The 15,413-nt window shown below is 56.4% G+C and overlaps 1 protein-coding gene across 10 annotated transcripts in view; it reads left to right on the plus strand.

Annotated features, from left to right (window-relative positions):
- TCOF1 (treacle ribosome biogenesis factor 1) overlaps positions 1–15,413 on the plus strand; it is a 38,057-nt gene that overhangs the window by 16,291 nt on the left and 6,353 nt on the right. For 6 of the 10 annotated variants that reach the window (XM_075009890.1, XM_075009899.1, XM_075009897.1 and 3 more), the window contains 9 exons: positions 700–874; positions 2,670–2,806; positions 4,280–4,477; positions 5,203–5,455; positions 5,738–5,823; positions 7,104–7,323; positions 9,043–9,570; positions 11,255–11,367; positions 12,118–12,157. In XM_075009890.1, coding sequence (XP_074865991.1) covers positions 700–874; positions 2,670–2,806; positions 4,280–4,477; positions 5,203–5,455; positions 5,738–5,823; positions 7,104–7,323; positions 9,043–9,570; positions 11,255–11,367; positions 12,118–12,153 — 1,746 coding nt within the window. In that variant the 3' untranslated portion in view covers positions 12,154–12,157. The remainder of the gene's footprint in view (positions 1–699; positions 875–2,669; positions 2,807–4,279; positions 4,478–5,202; positions 5,456–5,737; positions 5,824–7,103; positions 7,324–9,042; positions 9,571–11,254; positions 11,368–12,117; positions 12,158–15,413) is intronic. The other 4 variants (XM_075009893.1, XM_075009895.1, XM_075009896.1 and 1 more) reach the window with 4 other exon arrangements.

A 15,413-nucleotide genomic window follows, 5' to 3' on the forward strand; every position in this document is an offset into this window, starting at 1 on the left:
ACTCCTCCCAGAGCTGGAATGCTGCGAATCAGCTGGCAGAATCAGCTGTTTGCAATGTTCCAGCTTTCAGACACAGGTGGAAGAGCAGGTAAACGTGGTGCCCCAGTGCACAAGAGGTGTGGGGAGGGGGACGTAGGGGTGAAGCACATGGAACCCCTGAGGGCTGCTAAGACGCATTGAGGTGAAGGAGAGCCACTCACGTGGCCCACCACTATTCCTGATTTCCCATCCCTGACCCAGCACCTGCAGATGGCAGGAGTAGGGTGTCTGTAGGTGGCGTTCTCTTCCAAATCAAACCTGAACCTTTGTCTTCCCTTTATGATGATGAGCGTGGGCTGCTGGAGGCACCATTGTCTGGTGAGGTGTGATAATGAGGTGCTGACCCCCTGTCATATAAGATCCCTTGGCCCTCTTTGAAAGACATGGGTTGTTGACTCCAGTTTCCTGGTTGGCTGTTCTGTTTCCTGCCGCCTTGTCCGAGCTGCCGTGCAGGCCCTCTGTCTGCTGTGGACATCTTCTGCGTCCTGCTGGCTTCCAAAATGGTCCTCTCCAAATGTGTGACATTCTGTCTAGGGACAGAAGCAGCATTTTGAAATGAAACCCTCAGCGTCCGGGGGGCAGGAATGAACCCCGACTCTGGCACTGAATTTACTGAAAATAAACATCATGGGTTTGGTGGCTTTTTGTTTTCTTTCTTAGAGATTGCCACAGTCTCAGGCTCCTTCTGGTGCCAAGCCCTGCCCGGTTGGTACAGCTGTGAGCCCTGTGAAAGCAGCTGCAAGTGCCTTGAAGGGCCAGGACTCAGAGAGTGAGAGCAGTTTGTCTTCGGACAGCGAGGAGGAAGAGGCAGCACAAACACAGCCTCCTAATGCTGGTAAGATTGTAGCCTCCTGCTGGTGTATGGGGCCTCTCTCCTGCAAACATGAGGGGGTTTTCTTTTGGCGTGAGCCACTGCTGTGCTACAGACAGGGCTGCCCCAGGAAGAACCATCACAAGGCACATGCTGAACCGCTCAGGGATGCAGCCTGCGCGTGTCGCTCCAAAGCTGAAGTTAGCAAGGCCTGTCCATCCTGCTGCCCTCTGCCACTTCTAGCATGCCCTTTCAACGGGCACGAGACGTGGTGTTTTTGGGTCGGGGGCGGGGTGTTGTTAATTCCTTCTAGCGTTGCTGGCCTGGGTCAGCTGCTGACTTGCATGTGCAGCTGGAGGAGCCTTGGCATAGCAACTGTGAGAACTTTGAGGCTGGTGGAATGGAAGGCTGGAGGAGAGATTACTAGCAAGAACAAAAAACGGCCAGCTTGGGTCAGACCAAAGGCCCATCCAGCCCGGTCTCCTGTCTTCTGACAGTGGCCAATGCCAGATGCCGCAGACGGAATGGGAAGAACAGGTGATCAAGTGATCCCTCCCCTGCCGCACACTTCCAGCTTCTGACCACCTATGGCCGGGGAAACACCCCTGTCCCTCCCTGGCTAATAGCTACTGATGGAGCTATTCTCCATGAACTTATCTAGTTCTTTTTTTTTTTTTTGAACCCTGTTATAGTCTTGGCCGTCGCAGCATCCCCGGTAAGGAGTTCCGCTGTGCCTTGTGTGATGGAGCACTTCCTTTAAACCTGCTGCCCATGAATAGTCAGGGATGACGCCATACCCCTCCCTGTGTAGCCTGGGAGAGTTTTGTCGTCGTCGTTCCTTGAGGTGGGGAAACTGAGGTACAGGCCTGCTATGATAGAGCCTGGAAACGAACCCAGATCTCTTGGTTCCTGTGCTCTCATCCAAGCCTTCCCTTCTCCCTTCCAGCTGGCGAGATGCTCCCTCATCAGCTGAGGTTAATGAATGGTCCCTTGTCTTTGAACTCCTTGAGAAACTCTCTAACGAGTAATTTTGCAGCTTCAGAGGCTTTAGGGTGTTGTGGCTTCACCGCTGTTCTTCTCTCCCCCCCCGACTCTGCCAGTCGGTGTGACCCATTTGTTGACCATCCTAGCAATGGACTCCTGGCCTCTTGCTCCCTCTGGCAGGAAGGGCTGGGGGTGAGAAACCGGCAAGGGGTAAGGAAGCTTTGCTATGTGTCATTGGCCCCCTCTGGCTGATAGAGGGAGGAGATCCTGGCAGCTGCCCTGTAGCGAGGGGGGGCAGTTAACTGCTACAGAATGCAGTCGCACGAGGGCCTGGGTGTATCGGGAGTGGGACTCAAAGGAGGTCGACCTGGGAGGCTTGGCCACATCTTCAGCGGACTCGTATCTGCTCCTGCCCCCTGCCCCATCACCAGAATCGGCAGGTGTGTAGGCAGCTGGAAGGCCCGGAGAGCCCAAGAGCTGAGTCAAACAGGGAGGAGGCAGAGCCCTGTCAGATCTGCAGTGGAACCGTGGGCTGTGTCCAGTAGAGTCTGGGGCAGCCTAGGGGAACCCACCAGCTCCAGGGGATTGATGACTGACCATTCGGGTTGGCTCTTGCTGTTTCCAGTGACTTGTCTCATCCCTTCTGTGGGCATGAACCTTCATTGCCTTTGTTCTCTTAGGGGGCTTTGGCCAGCCATGTCCCTGGTTGCAGTGGCATTGCCTTAGGAGAGAATAGGTGCTCCAGGCTGGTTCTCCATCGCTGGGCTTTGTGACGTGTGCCGCAAGGTGCAGGGTGGTGCACGCTAACCCTCAGTTTCTCTTGCACCTCTTCCAGCAGTGAAGACCGCTGCGGTGGCACAGCTGACGAGCAGCAAGAAGGCCCAGGCCCTGCCAGCATCTCTTCCAAAAGTGCAAGCAGCAGCAGAGAGCAGTGAGGAGTCTGACTCGGAGGAGGAGTCAATCCCTCCACAGGTAACTAGAAAAGAGACTGCTCGGCCGTCAGGCGAGGGGGAGGAAGCCCAGCTGGGCTGACCTCTCTGAGCGCTGGCATTTAGAGGAACGACAACTAACTCAACTCTGTCTGGAGCGCTGAGAGTTCCTCGGCTCCTGCGGCAAAGCTGGGCTCTGGGCAGCATCTGTCACAGGGACCTTGCCACCCAACAGGGAGGGGCTGGGAAGGTAGAAGCAGTGGAGAGACTCTCTCCCTTGTGAAAGTGAGAATGATACAGAGGCAATTCCTGCCCTCACCCCCGCAACTTGGCTCTCTCTCTGCAGTTCCTGCAGAATAAAGGAGCTGGAAATTAGCCAGATTCCCCCCCTTCCCATTGGAGAATTCCCCCAGCCCAGGAGATGTGTGTCAGTCCTGCAGGGACTTGCTGGATGGAGCAGTCTGTGTAGTCCAGCTGCTCAGGGCTGTAGGGTGGCCCACGTTCCACTGGAGAAGCTGCCATAAATAAGAAGAGCTTCAGTGGCTTTTCTAACATCCCTTGGGCCAGTGCATGGTCCTCTGCCCCAGGCAGCACCCCCTGAGCTGCTCTGCCCCACAGCCTGTCAGCTCTAGCTGCCTGGCCCCATCTCAGATCGGGGCCCAAGGGCCTGAATTGCTGCCTCCTGCTGGCTGACCTGCGTGAGGGGAGTGAGATGCTCTTAGTCCTATTCCCATAAGTGTCTGGGCCGTGCAAAGCACCAGCCTCATCGGCCCTGTGGTAGGGAGTTGGGGAAAGAAAAGGCTTGCCCTGTGCGGCGGATGAGTTGAAGGTAACATGCTCCCCAGCCGGCCCCAGGGCTCTTGTGGGGTTGATACTTCAGATGTCCTTAAAAGCAGTCACTTGAGTTTTGAGCTCTTAAATCCTGTCTGAAAATGTTTAAATGGAGCTACAGCCCTCCAGTAGCATCTGTCACCAGATGCCATATGTGAGAAACGTGATCCTGTGCAGAGCCTTGGGTGTCTGCAGGGACGGGCGGGGCAGGCCTCTCACCTAGACAAGCTTGTTCCTAACACCAAGAAATTGATCACTGCCCTCCTCCCTTTGTATTCACTTGCTTCAGCCAGTGGTCGGCCTCGCTGGCGCACAGTGCTGCTTTGGTGGCTGTCCTGTCAGCCCCCATTGGCCGCTTGGGGAGGTGTTAGCCTGGGCCATGCTGAATGTGCATTTCCAGGAGGCTGGAGTCTATTTCTGTCCCCATATGTCTGATGCCCCCTTTCAGCCTGGGATCAGAGCAAGAGACTGACTTGGTTACTCATTGTCCCCCCTGCAAAGTGGGATCCAATTCCATGGGCTTCCCAGGACCTCGGCTCTGGTGCAGGGGGCTAATACTGGGGTTTGGAACAGCCAGATACAGGGTGGTGCCCTCTTACCCTCTAGTGCTGTTTGTTGAAAAGTCTCTCTGCCGCCCTGACTTTCCTCCTGTCTTTTTTTTTTTTTTTTTTTTTTTCTGGTTTAGCAACCAACCCCAGCAAAACTTGTCCTTGCCCCGAAACCTCCGGACACAACAGCCAGCGCAGCAAAGCTCACGCCGCCCACTGGGACAGGGACACACAGAGTAGCCATCAGCCCCGGGAAGGCAGCTGCTGCCGCAGTGTCTGAGAGCTCAAGTTCGAGTTCCTCCGAGAGCGAGGACGACGAGCTGCCTGCAGGACAGGTGAAAAGTGCAGACGACGTGCAGCTCTGCGGGAAGAGCTAGGCACTGGCAGGGCTGCGGGAGCCTGAAGCCTGTAGGTCTGGTGGAGTGACCTCCCGAGGCTGGCTGGGGCTCGCAGCGCTATTTTTAACACCAGCTTAGCACGGGTCTGGTAATGCAGAATAGAAATCCCCTGTCGCCTTGACTAGGCAGACTGCAGTTCTCCCACTCCTTCCAGCTGCTTCCTGGTACAGGTGCAGTGCTGAAAGCTGTCAGGAGTTCCCTGCAGTTCTCTCCTGCTGCCTGCCAGATCATGGCTCCAGAGTCAGTGATCCACTGTATCTTCCCCTGCACCTCTTTACACGAAAGCTCTGGGGTGACCTGGCCCTCTCTCCCTCTCCCTCTGTGCCCTGGTTTCAAGCAGCTGCCCTAACTAGCTATGCCCCCAGGCATTCTGCAGAGGAAACTGCAGTCTGGCAGCATCTTGGACTTGAGGGTCCTCACTCCTTTTTTACAGAGTTGGCACAGCTTCCTCAGCACCCATGTGAGGCCAGGAGCATTTCCTCCTCGTGCCCATGGGAAAACGGAGTCTGTGAGGTGACAGGGCTGGGGGCTGGTGGGAAATAGGCCCCAGATCAAGGAGGACCTCGCCATGAGAGCCCCCTATTCTCGGGTTCGCTGTCTGGTCTGAGAAATGGCTCCCACTCCCCCCACTGTGTCTAATGTTTGTTCCTTCCTGCTTGCAGCAAGGGGCTGCCTCAGGTAAAGCCACTACCCCTGCAGGGAAGGGTGTGCAAGCCAGTGCTCCCAGGTTGCAGAGCCTTTCGGTCAAGGGCAGAGGTCCCATTGCAGGAAAAGCAGGACTTCAGGCTGCAGGCGGGAGCACCCAGCGCCCGGTTTTGCCCGTCCTGCCTGCCAAAGGGCCGAGCCCGGAAAGTAGCAGTTCCTCGGACAGCGAGGAGGAAGAGGAGGAAACGGTCAAGCAGCCCCTAAAGCCTGGTGAGACGCGCTGTGTGGCGGGGATGTCCGGTAGTGGTTGAGGGCTGCCAGCGAGCAGTGTGAGGAACAAAGATTCGCTGTGCACTGGACCTTTGGGGCTGGCTTAGCCAGTGGGGCAGTGTCACTAATACACGAGGCTGTGAGCGACAAGAGGCAGCAGGGTCTCGGGAGCCCCAGGACAGCCCGTATCTAGCAGACACACCCAGAGAGGCACTCCCAGTTCAGGTGTGCTCTGGGCTGTGCTGGTGTGCACCAGTCTTCACTGGCTCTTTGCTTCTCCAGCAGGGGTGCCCCAGAAGCAGGGAGCAGCGAAGGAGGCCGAGAGCTCCTCCTCAGAGTCCAGTGAGGAAGACCAGCAGCCCTCACAGGTGAGGGGCCCTGTGCCCAGCAGGCTGGGTCTGTTGCCTTGCTCCTTGGGCCGTAAGACAGCACAGGCACTGGGCTAGATGCAGCACTGGGGTGAATGGCTGGTGCCACAGATTCTTAGAGCTGCTCCCACTCATACAGCTGTGGGGGGGCTTTGGAGGAGCCAAGACACGTCCGGGTTTTTGGAGCTCCCCCCACCAAGTGGACGGGCAGATCACAGCGTTGGTGCTGTGCTGTCGTGTCCGTCAAATAACCACACACAGGAACCTGCAGCCCTGCCGTACTGAAATAGTTAAACAAGGGAAACTCGCCCTTGTAGCAGCAATGTCTGTCTTGTAACAAAACCCCTATCTGAGCCATTAACCCCCCCCGCCCCCCCGTATTAGTAATGTTTAGGGAGCACAGTACATCTGTAATGCACTAAGTCAACATGCTTACCAGGGAGAGAACAGGTCTCACTAAGTCTGTCCCCTCAGCATGCTTACCAGGGAGAGAACAAAGAAACCAACACACAGCGAGGATTACAGCATAGGTCATAAATTCGTCAAACAGCTGTATACATAAGCTCGTTGCCTGGTGGGGGTTTGTTCCGGGTACTGCGCCTCACCACCTGGCTGTACGGCACTGGGGTCTCCCCGCAGCCCGTTGGGTTCTCTCTGGAGCCGGGTTCTCTCTGGAGCCGGGAAGATGTTCTGTCTACCCTTGTTCACACATGGGTTGTCAGATTTCCATCCAGGTAGATTTTTCCCTACTGAGAATACTAAAGTGAGATGTGATCAAAGCTAGGGCACCTGAAGTGAAGGGTGTGCGGATTGACTGGCTGAGAGCTGTGTGCTCCCCCTGCATCCAATCGGAGCCCTGCTATGGGTCAGTCGGTGCACCCTGCAAATTTAGGTGCATGAGTGTGGTGAGCAAAACCACCATCTCCCAGGTGACCGTCTTGGTTTTGACAATCTTGTGGCCCACTGCTCTGCATGCTGCTGTGGCCACTTGCAGAGAGCTGGTCAGGTGTGGGGTACAGGAGGGAGGCTAGTAGAGGGGTAGAGGCAGAATTTCTATAGGCTCACGACACACCCCTGGCCTCCCCGTGCCTTGTGTTTGCAGATGCACTTTGCCTCTGGCTCCCCAGTGGCCCCAAATCACAGAGGATAGCTGAGGGGAGCCTGCCAATGTGGTGGGCTGCTCAAGGGGCAGTGGGAGTAGCAGTTAAACTGCCCTGGGTGGAGGCAAGTCGGCCTGGCCCCAGTGGCTGTCTGTCGCTCAGCGTGCGTGTGCTGTTCAGTCCCTTCTCACAGGTTATCAAGGTCTTCCTAAGGCCCCAGCAGGGCCCCAAGCCCAGAAACCTGCTTCCTTGACCATACCCAAACCCGGCCGTAGAAAAGCAGCAGCCACTGCCAGTGCCCTCGTGAAACCTAGGAAAGCAGCGCTGCCAGACGTCTCGGCGAGCGACAGCAGTGACTCCGACACAGACACCGAGAAGTCGCCAGCCAACCAGAAGGCAGGTGAGTCCTAGGAGTCTAGCTCACAAACCGCTCCTAAAGGTGCACTCTGCGGGTATGTCTAAACAGCAAGGTTATTCCGGAATAGCCAATTCCAGAGTTATTCCAGAACAATGGGTCTACAGGGAAGCCCCGGAATAAGCAAAACTTATTCTGAGATGGTGTGTGTACACACAACAGAGCCCCTTTCTGATTAGAGCCCCTGGAAGCCCTGCTTCCAGGAGGTCTGTTTCAAGATACCATGTCTACCCAGCAGAATTATTTCCAAATCAGCTGTTCTGGAATATCCTATTTCAAAATCACCCCTATTCCTGGTCTACACAGCCCCTGTCCCGAAATAGCTATTTTGCAATAGGTGCTATGCCTCATCTGTGAGGTTCACAATTCAACATGACCCATTGCTGTTTCAAACTGATTTTGAAGTAACGGGTGTGTTGTGTAGACGCTCACAAATAATGGCGGTTATTTTGAAATAACTCTGCTTTGTAGACACCCCTATTAGGGCTCCCGACTCCTGAGACGTTCCTGAGGGAAGTGGTGGGGGACAGAGCTGCATTAGCAGGGGCTGGAGTAGGTGACCTGATAAGTCCTCTCCATCTCTGAAGTCTTGAGGCGGTGGGAACAGGGTGAATCAGAAGGCCATGTTGTCCTCCATTGCAGTCACGCTCTGCGTCCCCCTGCTGGACATGGCAAGCTCTTCAGTTCTGCAGGCCTTGCCCATGTGCCTGGTCGTTCTGAATCCTGAAGTATCACTAATGCATCTAGTGACTGTGACCAAACTTCTTTCTAAAGCCAAAGACCAAATAGCCATGGGAGCTCTCTAACCTGTCTTCAGACGTGCCACACTTCTCCGGGAACCATTTTCAATTGGAAAAATGTATCAGTGCTCCACGAATGCCAATTTAAAAATAACTTGTTTGCACGCTGCCAGCAAAACCCCTCCCTGCTACGTCATCTGTGGAGCTGTCCCCGTTGTGTGCCATTGGGAAATGGTGAGGGCAGGCCCCCGGGAAACACTAGAGAACAGAGCTGTTGGGCTGGATGATGGAAACAGAATGAGTGGTTTAAAACCTTCCTCCCCACCGCCAGTGAATGGTTGTAAGAGACGGGCTGAGATAAAACCTAAAGATCGGTTGGATTTGATCTGGCCCCTCTCTACAGAGTGGGGTGGCGATTGGTCTAGGCATCTGCAAGGGACCACTGTGACCTAGGATCTGTTCACATCATGCACATAAAATCAAGGGACTTCAGAGCATTGCTTTGATGCAGTCACTGTGCAAGCTGCCCACCCTAGTTCTGTCTAGGCACCTGCAGAGCCTGCCAGTGCTCCTGGTCTGGGCCCCCCTCAAGTAGAGACTTAACGTTCTCCAATGGCTTGGGTTTGCTCTGGGCCACACACTGGACACCAGAATGCCCTGTTCTGTTCTCTTGCTTCCCTCTGCAGCATCTGGTCTGAGCCAGTTCAGCCATTCTTACTAGCCCTTTGGACTTCATTTGTAGCCCAGACCTGGCTTTTGTCTCCTGAATTAATACACTTCCTACATGAATCCTTCCAGAGGCTTTTCGCAATACCCTGGCATATTTCTAGTTCTGTACGACATGAATACCTGCAAATCACGTTGGCTGGGGGTGGGCATTGGAGGTGTGTCTGCTTCCCTGGAGTTGCTTGGGCTGCAACTAAATCTCCTCCCTAAATCCCCTCTTTTTTGAATGGTTTTATAGGGAGCAAGTTGCCCTCTCCTGGAGCAGAAGTGAAAGTGGCCTCCGGCAAAGGCGCTATGGTGGGGAAAGCGGGAGGCAAGGCCTTGCTAGTAAAGGCAGGCCTGCCTCTGGCTCAGAATGACGCCAGTTCAAAGGGCGCTCCGGGGCCGCTGTCAGCCTACACCCTGCTGTCCATAGCACCATCAGCGAAGGAGAGCTCGGCGAGTGAGAGTGAAGACGAGACGACCACTGCTGCCAAGGCTCTGGCCGGGCCCACACCAGGAGAGCCGGAGGGAGGCAAGAAGGAGAAAAAGACAAAGAAAACGACTGTGGCTTCAGCCAAGGCTCTGAAAGCGGTGAAAACACCCAAGGGGGGGGACAAAGAGAACAAGAAGCAGAAATCCTCCCTGAAGAGGAAGCTGGCGGCAGTGGGAGCTGCGGGCGTGACAGAGCCCAAGCTGAAGAAGCTGAAAAGCAGCCTCGAGGCGCCCAAAAAGAAAAAAAGCAAAGTGGGAAGCAGCAAGGAGAAAAAGAAGAAATCTGGTAAAAGTAAGAGTTTGCACGCGGCTCCTCTTTCAGCTGCCCCCGCTCCTCTCTAGCCAGGCAGACGCCGCTCGCAGCTGCCGGATCCCTTTGTGGGTAATGCGGGGCCTGCCTCCTAAGGGCTAGTGTGCCTCGGATGCTGCCGGCCAGGCCAGGCCAGGGTTGAGCTGTTAAGCAAGTGAATAAACATGAAGCTGAGTCAGTTGATAGGTGGCTCCACTCCTTTCTGCGGCCTGCCTGTCTGCCCCATGTATGCATTGGGCATGTATCCATATGCAGGGCTTCAGTGCTGCTCTGTTGCAGCAACACTTGGAAGGGCAATTTGTCTGCTTCTGCCTCTGCTCCAGAAGTGCCCTGATGCCTGGCCCATCATTCAGGGGCCCCTCCCTTCCTTTCAAGTGGCAGCAGCCAGTCGGTGGCCCAGCACAGGCTATGCCCTAACCTGACGAGCCCAAGGGGCGAGCTGTTACCAGCTCTGGGGAGTGCTGATCTACTCTGCAGACGGCTTCGCGTCTGCCCTCCTGTCCCTAATGGGCTGAAGCTGAGCTGGCTGGCAGTGCCAGTTCCCAGGGGGTTCTGGACAGGCACCACCCAGTCACGTTCTAAGACGCAAGGAGGCTGGAGCTCCCTGCCAGGCAGGAGGGGTTAGCCAGGGAGCTGTGCAGTGGTGCTCTGCACGAGCTTCCTGAGTTGGAAACGCATCGGGCGTGGTACACAAGCGGGTGTTCTCCTCCTCCATGCAGCTGGAAAGTGGCAGCTCTGTGACGAGCCTGTTCCCTGTGTTCGAAGGGCTCTGCAATGCGCAGTCGCTTTCACTTCCACCCCTGCCAGTGCCACGTGCCCTGCCTGGTGGCGCGTTGCCGTGACATTCTGCCACGGCGAGCTCTGGCGCTGACTCGGTGCCGTTAGCGCTGCCGGGTGGGCACGGGAGAGAACAGAGCTGGGCTGCTGTTTGCCACTTCCAGTCACGAGCTCAGTGCTTGCCCCACCCTGGCTCAGACGCTGCCTCCCTGCCAGGCCCTGCAGCTTCCCACGGTGGCAGAGCATGTGATTGCAGACTGGGGTGCCAGTGGGAAAGGGAGCTGGGTACAGAGCAGGATCTCCTGGGGTGTCCAGTGTGCAGGATTCCAGCTCCCCGCCTGGGGGAGGGGTTGGGCACCACAGTGTGGGGTAGAGGGACCAGCTGGCCGGGGTGGGCTTTGTGGGGCTGCAAAAAGGGGGTTTTGTTTACATCGCTCTTCAGTTTCTTAATTCTGTTGCACTGTACACCAGTGTCCGCCCCCACCCCAGCCCGACTTTCCTGCCTCCCCCTTTCACATCCCCAGCTCGACAAGCCCCAGCTTGCTACAGTGACACCACATGGTTGGGCCCTGCCCTGTCCTGCTCTGCGACTGGGCTGAACTATTAACCTGCTCCCTCAGTCTGCAGCCCACACGATGCCTGTATCTCTGGCGTGGCGTGGGCTCGGATGGGGTGTGCCACTTTCCTGTCCAAGTGCCCCGGGGTCGTGGGTGGGCCCCTAGGAGGGCTGTGCTTTCACTCCCACTGTGGCCAGCCTGACGGGAGAGGGCAGCTGCAAGCATGGGCAGAGCCCACGGCTCAGAGACGGCCCTTGCCTTGCTCTTCTCCGCTTCTCCAGGGCATCTGGCCTGTCCCTTCTGACATGTTCTGTCCCCTTTTCCTCCCCCAGAGAAGAAGACGCTGAAAGACAAGAAGAAGAAGAGCAAGAAGGCTGCCTCCGGAGCGGAGCCGAGCGCAGACGGGTCTGCTCCTGCCCACAAAAAGAAAAAGAAAAAGAAAAAGGTGTGGGGGGGTGAGGGACCCTGAAGCAGTTTGGAAGAGGGTTGGCTTCCTTCTTGGCCTTAGTGAGCCGGTCCCCTGAGTGCAGAACAGTCAGCATCTGTGGCCCTTGGGATCTCTGCAGCAGCACCAGGCCGCACCCTGGACCTGCTCCCTTCGAGGCTTGGCCGAGTCAGAGTGGGGAAGGGAAGGATGGACAGGCCTAGGTTTGATTCGGACAAGCCCTGATCTGCACAGGGTAGGCAGGGGCTGGGAGGGGCCAGCAATTGGCATAGTGGAGGTGACAGGTTTTCCCTGGCTGTGTTTAACTCCTAGCAACCCACCCACTCGCTCCTGCCACAGCTCCCTGGGGGTAGCACTCTATGCCACCCTGCTCCTGCGGAGGAAGAGCTTTGCTGCAGGGGCTCTCCCCTCTCCCCAGCAGAGATTGCGCTGGGGGAGTGTGGGAGGGAATCCCTGGCTGCACATCCCAGCAGGCTCTGCAGTCGCTTTGCAGAGAGCAGTGAGTCACGCGGCTACGAACTCTGTGCTCTGGGGGGATGGCAGTGAAGTTATGAGGGGGAGAGCAAGGGAGTGGGGAAGAGAGGAGAAGCTGTGGGAGCCATGCCTCTGGACAACGGGAAAACTGAGCTAGGCCACCAGATTGTTTCTGTGGAGCTGGCAGGGACACCTCCAGCAGTCATTACGTGCTACAGCACTGGCTCTGCTGGGCCCAGGTCATTCAGGGGTTCATGGATGTTCTTTTCACCCTAGAAGAAGAAAGAGGCTGAGCTCCAGGGATCCTTGTGAGAAGGTACGTGAGCCATGGGGATGCCATGACGAGGCTCTGATTGGTGGCAGCTGACTGTCTAACGCACTGCCTCTCACAAGCAACAGGCGTGTACATGCCAGAGAGCTGGAAGAGTTTGTACATGGGGGTTGCTGAGAGCCATTGACCCAGCACCCCTAATTCAGCGCCCCTCGGTCTTGGGGGAGATGTGCCAAGCCTGTGCATATGAAGGAAGTTGTGGCGGGGGGGAATTGCCCTCCCAGGCTCAGTCCTTCCACCGGAGGACCTGCCCAAGCCCCCATGGTTTCACTGGGAGAAGAGTGAGATGGGACCATGTCCCCTGATGTACGTGACTGGTTTTCAGGGAGCCCCTGGAACAGGTCACCACAGAGCCTGCCTCATAACTGGACCCACAGGCCGTTTCTACACAGGCCAGTTTCTCTGAAAGTGGCATGGTAATACATGGCCCAAAATATGCTAATGAGGCATGGATGCAAATTCCCCATGCCTCATTAGCATACAGTCATGTGATTTGGAGTCAGGAGAACTGTTCTTCTGGACTCCAAAATGCTGTTTTAGAAGCGTGGCCCCCCGAGTGTCTTCTGGAAGGAAGTCAGTCTTCTTCTTCGAGTGTCCCCATGGGTGCTCCACAATAGGTGACGGCTTGGCCGGCGCTGCAGATCGGATCTTCCAAGCAGTTTCTGCCGGACCGCGCATGCGCCGGCGCGCGCCGCTCCCTGGCGCGCTCCTGGCCATGTGCACAATCCGGTCCCCGCCAGTTCCTCTCAACCGCCGTCGGCTGCAGACGGAATCTGACTAGGCTAAAGCCACATAGCGTATTCAGCGACTTTAATTGTTTTCTCTTTAAAGTTTTCAGTTATTTAGGCTACCATAAGTAGCCGGTTGTTGTTTTGTGGAAAAAAAAACAAACAAACAACAAACAAGCTTCGGAGGGACAGCTCAAGCCAGTCCCAGTAACAAGCGCCGGAGGCCGGGAGCTAGGGCCATCAGCCCTCCTGCGGAGGCAGGCCATCGGACAGGGAAACAGCACAAAGAGGGTGCTAAGTACCCATAAACAAACTCAAAGACTCACCAACAATGTCTTCCTCAGGCTTTAAAAAATGTGAGTCCTGCCGAGAGGCGATGCCAGTGTCCGATGGGCACAGTCTCTGCATAAGGTGCCTGGGGGAGTCCCATGTGGCACAAAAATGTGCCTTCTGTGCAAAATTAACAACAAGAGCACGGAGAGACAGGGAGATGAGGATTAAACTGCTGCTTCTTGACAAGGCCCTCCAGCCAGACGTGCCGGAGCGGCCGCAGCAGGAGGGACCCTCCGGGGCCCTTAGAAGGAAAGCTGCCTCCCTCACTCCATCAGCGCAAAAACGGAGGAGAGTTTCTCCAACCCGATCCCTGCCGGCAGCAACGGTGAGCGGGACGGGAGGAGCAAGCAGCCCCCAGCCGCAGCAACAGCTGATCGGCGGCGGCACGGAGAGCCACGTGGAAGCGGCTCAGCCTCCGATGATCAGCCAGCCGCCCCGCACCGCAGGCAGGGCGGCGGCTAAGCAAGCACCGGTACCGGCGGCACCGCAGGCAGCGGCACCGACCCCCGGGGAACCGGCGGTGCAGAGCGCGCAGGCACGTAGCCTGCAGGCACAGAAGCACTCCGCACGTGCGGCACCGCCTTCGAGCGTGCCTAGCATGGTGCTGACGGGGCCGGGATCCCCCGCCCATCAGGGGGCGGAGTTACCTCCCTTAGGGAGGGGAAAGGCTGCACACAAGAGGAGGCACTGCAGCCCCTCTCCAGACAGGGCTGTGGAGCTCTTTTCTCACAGCCCTCCGCTCATGTTGCAGACTCCAACCAGAAGGCAGGGGTCCCCCCTAGCCTACCCGGAGCCCCCTTCTCCTTTCCTGCAATCAGCCTCCCCATGGCTGGCACCACCCTCACCCTTCCTGGGATTTGAAACGCTGGACTATTATGCAAAATCGCTCTCTCCAGTGTCTCGACGATCCCCCCTCTCCCAGACACACAGGGTACGTGCAAAGGGAATGGTCAAGGTCACCTTCCCAGGAACAGTGCCTATACTGCCATGGTCGTCCCTACCACGCGGGGCATGGACACCATCGGCAATCTACCAGGGAAAGATCCCCACATACTACCTCGTACCCCCGAGGGCAATCGCGATCGGGGACAGAGACTCAAACGTCCCAGGGGGGACTGGCCGTAGACCCACGAGATTTTCCCTCGCATACCTCCAGCGAGAGGGCGCACTATCACCATCAAGAACCGGAAGGGTCCAAAGAAATGTACCCCAGCGGTTCCTCGTTTTCCTCCCCGGATGAGGCCACGGCCTTAGGGGACGTCCATCCTAAGGACGATCTCAGTTTCAGGAGCTGTTTAAGAGGGTAGCTTTCACGCAAGGCATCCAGACAGCACAAGTGCAAGAGAAACATCATAAGCTCCTTAAAAATTTGAGCTCCCCGGCCTCCTCCAGAGTAGCAATACCGCTTGATGAAGCGATCTTGGAGTCCGCCACTACCATATGGCAGACCCCTGCAACTATTCCGCCTGTTCAAAAGAAAGCGGATAAGAAATACTTCGTGCCGGCGAAGGGCATGGAGTTCTTGTTTAGCCACCCCCAGCCAAACTCCTTGGTGGTGGAGTCCTCGCAACAAAGACTAAAAACATCTCAATTTAAAACAGGGGGAACGGACAGAGATGCCAAGAAGCTAGAGCTGTTCGGCAGAAAGGTCTACTCCTCCTCCACCTTAATGTTGCGCATGGCAAATTACGCAGCGCACTTGGCGAACCATAATTTTGACAACTATGCCAGATTAACTTCCCTCATGGACTCGCTTCCAGAGGACAAAAAGCCGGTCCTCAAGGCCATAGTGCAAGAGGGCTACACGGCTGCGAGGATGGAAGTCCAGATTGCTTTGGATGTTGCGGACACGGCAGCACGTTCCACAGCAACTGCAGTGGTGATGCGACGGGAGTCCTGGCTCCAGACCTCGGGTATACCGAGAGATCTGCAAGCGAAGATAGTCGACCTTCCCTTCGACTTGCAGAAGCTGTTCGCTGAATCAACTGACTCGGTCCTTCATTCCAGTAAAGATTCAAGAGCCACACTCAGGACCCTGGGGATTTACACCCCTCCATAATCAAAGAAAAGGTACTACCCACAGCAAAGGCGGTACCAGTACCAGCAACAGCGCCCCCAGTATCACAGGGGTTACGAGCAAGGGCGGCATCAGCAGCACCAGCAGTACAGAACCCCCAGGC

The sequence above is a fragment of the Carettochelys insculpta genome, chromosome 15 (genome assembly GCF_033958435.1).
Source record: "Carettochelys insculpta isolate YL-2023 chromosome 15, ASM3395843v1, whole genome shotgun sequence".
NCBI lineage: Eukaryota > Metazoa > Chordata > Testudines > Carettochelyidae > Carettochelys > Carettochelys insculpta.